Below are 6,189 nucleotides of genomic sequence, written 5' to 3' on the forward strand. Positions count from 1 at the left end.
ACCTCAGCGACCACCCATGAGCGTTGCAGGTGTACGTTCTCTGGTTCAGTTTAATCATCAAATCTCGTGTGCCACTGTGTCCCGATTGTATGGCGCCCTAGAATACGAATGTAGCGCCATAGTGCTTACTATTGAGCATTGGGCTCTGTAGCTGCAGGTCATCCGACCGTGATGAGCTAAAATTACAATTCAAAAGACGTGCCTGATTCGATCTGGGCTGATATAGGTCTATAGCCTAACTAGCCTTCTCGGCTAGGCTTTGCACTTACGTTTGAGAAAAACGGCGCTGCCAGGGTCTTTTGGAATATATTAAATTTCCATTTAATATCTACATGAAAAATAACGAAATGTGCCAATATATATACAAGATTTAACCCTTAACCTTTAACCCAACTGTAATAGTAACCTTGACCACAACCAAACACAACTACAAATATATACAAAAACGAACATAGACTTGGCCATGAACACTCGCCCTTCTCAGCACTTCTACATATAAAAAAGCAACCACATATACACAAACTTAAACACTAAAATAAAACATAATCTTCCCCACAATATCATCCGATAACATAAATAAAAACATAAACCAATGCCTATCACTACCTCAATGACAAACCCAATCACAATAACATAAACAAAAATAAAAACATAGACACAAACACAAAAATAAAAACAAACATAAAAACAAACAAAAAAAAAACAAAAATAAAAACAAACACAAATATAAGCATGCAAAATATAATGGCGGAAATGCAGTCGCTTATATGACACATACAATTTTGGAAAAATTAAAAACAATTTGAAATTTCACTGAATTTAGCCAGAAAGTACTCGCAAACACTCCCAATAATATAATGCAGCAGTTTGGTAAAAGTGAACTCGATCAGTTTAGACGTTTCGATTTCCACACAAGGCACACAGACCTGCTTTTGATTTATGTATCAATATAGGTATATATAGATTTTTCTATCTATTATACTGAAAACTGTTTCATTTGGTACGCAATTCGTTTATCTACGCAATTTTATTCTGCTTACAAATTTAAGTATTAAAAAAAAATCAATAAAAACATTGCTATAGCCCTGGAAAAGCCATACCCCTACTGTTATGTAAAAATATACTTTATAGTTTAGGGGAGATCACTCCCGCTTTATTTTGTCACCCAATCAATGTGACATACATATGTGAGAATTCATGCTTAGACGCATGTTTATTGATCTTAAAGCATATGTATTGAAACGACAAAAACCTAGGACATGTTTTGCACTTGAGATGTAGAGAAGGACTTTAATTTGAGATGCAATAAAAATATCCTATACCTGTTTTTGACGTAAATGACTTGTGTTTCAAACAGAGATTGAAGGAAACTAACTTTGCTTGGTATGGCTTGTGTTGAAAACCATGCTGAATAATATACAGACAATTTATCTCAAGCATTGTGATCGTTCAGATATATACTGCCAGCAAATTATAGGCACTCCAGATAAAGATCTGTGTGTACTAAAATGTTATTACAATCAGTGTTTAGAGCTTTAATCATTGGCCTATTCAGTGGATTAATGTTTACTTTATATTTAACCACCAATACAAGACCGTTCAACACATTCTTTACAACAAAGTCAGTCAATGGCACAGAAACGACTTTATTTAACCATCGATCAAGTGGTATTGTAAACGAACAAAGTCACAGAAATGCACACGGAAGTGAATACACGCAAAAAGGTACGTAGCGATGCTATTTTAAGATCAGAAACATCAGAACACACAAACAAAGAGTCGCGTTATTGTGTCAGCAATCTACGAAATAGAGGTTTGGGTGAGTTACCATTTTGAACTGTTAAATGTGTCTTTACTTAAACAAGCGATTGTGAAATCGATATGTCATAGCCACATTAGCTTCTAAAACAGATGTTGTAGTTCATCTGTAAAATATTTGGATCATTCAAGACCAGATTAAAACTCGAGGTTGCACACATAGAACATTCCCACTTTTCATCATATACAACTATGGGACGGCGTGGTCTAGCGGTTACATCAGTAGAACGTCCCGGAGTCCACCCAGCTCTGATGGGTATCTGACTCAAGTTAGGAAAACAAAGGCGTTTGGGCTTAGTGCTGACCACATTATTCCAATGTATGCCGAGGTAATTGAAACAAATGAACTCTACTTCATCTGCCCCATGTGGGTTGGACACAAACGGGAAAAGATGACGATCCTATGCATAAAGTCAAAAGACCTACACTTAATTGAATAGATATTGGGAAAAGAATATATAGTTAAAATAATAGTAAACAATAAAAAGATTGATTTATTACCATATTCTTTTATTGTTTTTCTACTTATTACTTAAAGTAGTAGTAAAGTTCCGTTTTCAAACCTGACGGTCAATGGGGCAAGTGAAGTATATATGTATATATATATATATATATATATATATATATATATATATATATATATATATATATATATATATATATATATATATATATATAAATATAAAGAGAGAGACAGATAATGCATTGTTTAAAAAAAATGTAAACAGATAATTGCATTGTTTTATGTTTACAAATAATGTATACCACCAGACGATGACTCAATATCTCTGAAACTAGTTAATGACGTCCGTGTCCTAATTTGGGTGATGACCTCACCGAGCCACTTACCTGTCCAGGCTAAGGCTGTGAAAGAAACCTGGGCACGTCACGGTCACGTGCTCTTCTTCAGGTAAACTGACATGTAGCCATGTACATATATATATATATATATATATATATATATATATATATATATATATATATATATATATATATCCGTTTCAAAATTAATTTAAAGACTAAAGTTAATATAAATAAATACCAACAGATTATTCTGTATAAAATAAAAGTTTAATGATTACATAAATCGATGATATATACAAGTAAGTTAAAATAATTTCCACTTACATTAGTAGAAAAATATTAAAGCCATAGTGTGATATGTAATTCAGCCATATGTATGGCTACACATTGATATGTACACATCATGTACACATTACAGTTCTGTTGACAACAAGACATTCCCAACCATCGGCCTCAATGTCTCAGAAGGAAGAGAACATCTGATGGCAAAGACGTCAAAAGGTTTCAGATATGTTTATGAGAACCATTTTAATGACGCTGATTGGTTTATGAAGGTATGGGTAATTTCTACCAGCGTTTCTCCCCCCCCTCTCTCTCTCTCTCTCTCTCTCTCTATATATATATATATATATATATATATAGTGTGTGTTAGAGTGATATATATATATATATATATATATATATATATATATATATATATATATATATATATATATATATATACATATATATATATATATCTAACACACACTCTCTCATATGGCTATACGGCCCGTTGACTCCTACTTCCGTCTGCTTTTCTTTCTGGATTTACTGCCATTGCCTTTGTGTATCTAAAGAAAGTATTTTGATTTTTAAGTTACGTTTCATAAATACTTTCTTAAAAATAATAAACCAGCTAAAGTTGAAATCGGGCACAGAGTGTTACCTATCCCAACCCCTGTCAATTACACCCCGGACAGCATCTTCCTGCTGACGTTAGCCCCGGAGTATATACCCCCTATCATTTACCTCCCTGTCACTTACCCCCCCCCCCCTCCCTGCCCAGTAAGACATTATCCACCCGGTTCATAGCTAAAGGTACTGTAAGAGTTAAGGGCTGTGGTTTGGGTTAGGGTTAAACTAATGTCTAGGGTTGGGGTTGGTGTTGGGTTTAGTTTTAGTTTTATCCTGAAGTGAATGCTTTTCTTAAGATTAGGATTAAGGTAAGATGTAGGTCTTGAGTTGGAGTTAGGTTTGCGGTTAGGTTTAGGGTCAGGATGCTTGGGCTATTTTTAAATTTGTCTGTTTTTCTAGGCAGACGATGACATTTACTTGATCGTCGAAAACTTAAAATACTTTCTCTCTGGTGAAAACTACAGCGAGCCGGTGTATTTTGGTCAGTTGTTTTCCATTTGGAGAAAACCGGAACTTACGCAAGGATATCAAGGGTAAATTATTGAAAGTAACGAAGGAAACGTCAATTAGCTATACGTTTTCAAAAGTAATGCTTGCATTAAAACAATAGGAATAAAACAAAACTTTGTTAGGAAAATGAATATCAAAACACGACCTAATTAAATTAATTAGCGCGTAGGGCTACATAAATTATGTAATGCTTAAAGTAATAATGTTATGTTACATGTAGAAATTCTAATCTAAACAATCACCATCGAACTAATTTATCAGAATTGAAGTTATTGGTTCATACACTGATTTACAATACAATTTACAGTATATTTTTATCTGTTCTTTTTACACAGCGGTGGAGCTGGGTATGTTCTAAGCAAGGAGGCGCTGAGAAGGTTTGGGGAAGGAGCCAGGCAAGCTAACTGTGCTGAGGACAGCGGTGGAGAGGATATTCGTATGGCCATATGTATGCAAAGACTGGGTGTGAGGGCTGGCAGGAGTCATGACGCTCTAGGCAACAGCCGGTTCCACCAGGAATCTCCTGTGGTCCACATCAACGGGATGTATAAAGGGTGGTATTATAACAGATCAATGGAGGCCATTAAACAGGCAATGAAAACTTTTTTTAAATTTTTATACCTGATATGAACTCAAATAATTACTTAGAAACGGCGAATATGTAAAAAAAATTAGTGGCTGTACTGTTAAAGAAAGGTTTTTAACTAAAGTAAAATGTGTTCATTTCACAAATGTAAGAAATGAGCAGCTGAAGCCTTTAAAAAATGGAGTTGGTGATATCAATATTTTGATTGATGTGTTAGGCAGTAGTAGGGATAATCCACTAAAGGTGAGACGCGGTGTTGTATCAAAATGCACTTAACCTTAGGGTCAATATAGAAGCTAAGGAAGCTAAGCCACAGTGAATTAGATTTATTTAAGAGGACTTAGTTTAACATTGTTCGGTATTTAACAGAAGAAAATTTTACATTGTAGATAATACATTACACACTTTTCTGTTTCTACTATTGACTTAAATGATACAAACTGTAGCGGTTTGTACATCCGATGATTTTTTTTGTTGCTGTTAGTTTAATTTATTTTTAGTCAACGATTGTGTTTTACAACCCCATATGTAGGGTGTGGACGGCCTCAGTGACTACACCGTGAGCTTTCATCACGTGACTCCCGCAGACATGTGCGTGCTGGAGTTTTTCGTCTATCACCTGAGGCCCTATGGGATACCAATACAGCTCCAGAAGTTAAACAATAGAAGTTTCCACGTTACATCAAAAAGATAAGATTCATCAACAGAAAGCCAACGAAATTACTATCTCCAAGCTAAAGCAAGAAAAAAATAATCTTGTGACGTAAACACCAAAAGAACAATCTAACATAGATGACTGTATACTCTGCATGTTCAAACTCCTCTAAATCGCTGTACTTTCATAATGCGAAGATGGCTTTGTACAACGCACATCAATAATTTAAATGATAATGTAATACAGTGAATTTATTATGTCATTCGTTCTAAAAGACACTCCAAACAATTTGTGTCCTAAAATCAATACAAATTTATTTGTTACACTGTATTACTTCAACCAAATTTAATACATTGCTATGTCAATCTTACTAAAATATCCTTAATATTACTTTTATATTTATCTTTCGTTTAGTATTTTTGCAAAAAATATATGTAAAAAAATAAAATAAAATCCACCCAACCATAAAAAAGAGTTCATTTAATTTAAAAACATCGGCACTTAATTTTTTGGAACTAGTTGTTAGGGCGCTACTTTGTCCACTCTATAACCGGGATGCACCAGGATGTACTGTAAGCATACTTTCAGTTTAGGTTGACGCTCTCCTCAATGGTAAAGGAGAATACGCTTCAGCGACGGCCCAAGTGTCAGTGGCCTCTTGTCGTCCTTGGGAGCCACCGGTAAAGTAATTAACGGGTGACGGGTGCAACCCCTGCTTAATCATCGAATGTAGTAGTAGCACTTTGTATCCCTAATGTAGGGTGCTCTTTTAACGACTGTAGGGGTGCTGCGGATAATATGGCCCTCAGAGCTAGCCTATACTGCAGTTTGACTGATGATTCAAGTAGTAACCCTGCCCCATCTGCAGGACACCTAATAATCAGACCCACAAATTGCCTGCTAAGATAACTACTTGATA

The 6,189-nt window shown here is 35.0% G+C and overlaps 1 protein-coding gene across 1 annotated transcript; it reads left to right on the top strand.

Moving 5' to 3' along the window:
* The first annotated feature begins 1,258 nt into the window (after positions 1 to 1,258).
* On the top strand, positions 1,259 to 5,721 carry LOC131957985 (glycoprotein-N-acetylgalactosamine 3-beta-galactosyltransferase 1-B). The gene is made up of 6 exons (XM_059322862.1): positions 1,259 to 1,725; positions 2,590 to 2,728; positions 3,041 to 3,176; positions 3,919 to 4,052; positions 4,365 to 4,620; positions 5,148 to 5,721. The coding sequence occupies exons 1-6, from the start codon at positions 1,509 to 1,511 to the stop codon at positions 5,307 to 5,309; spliced, it is 1,044 nt and encodes a 347-aa protein (XP_059178845.1). The 5' UTR covers positions 1,259 to 1,508; the 3' UTR covers positions 5,310 to 5,721.
* Positions 5,722 to 6,189: the final 468 nt, after the last annotated feature.

This window comes from Physella acuta, unplaced genomic scaffold (assembly GCF_028476545.2).
Source record: "Physella acuta isolate Inbredline_101_S28 unplaced genomic scaffold, ASM2847654v3 ptg001283l, whole genome shotgun sequence".
Lineage (NCBI taxonomy): Eukaryota > Metazoa > Mollusca > Gastropoda > Physidae > Physella > Physella acuta.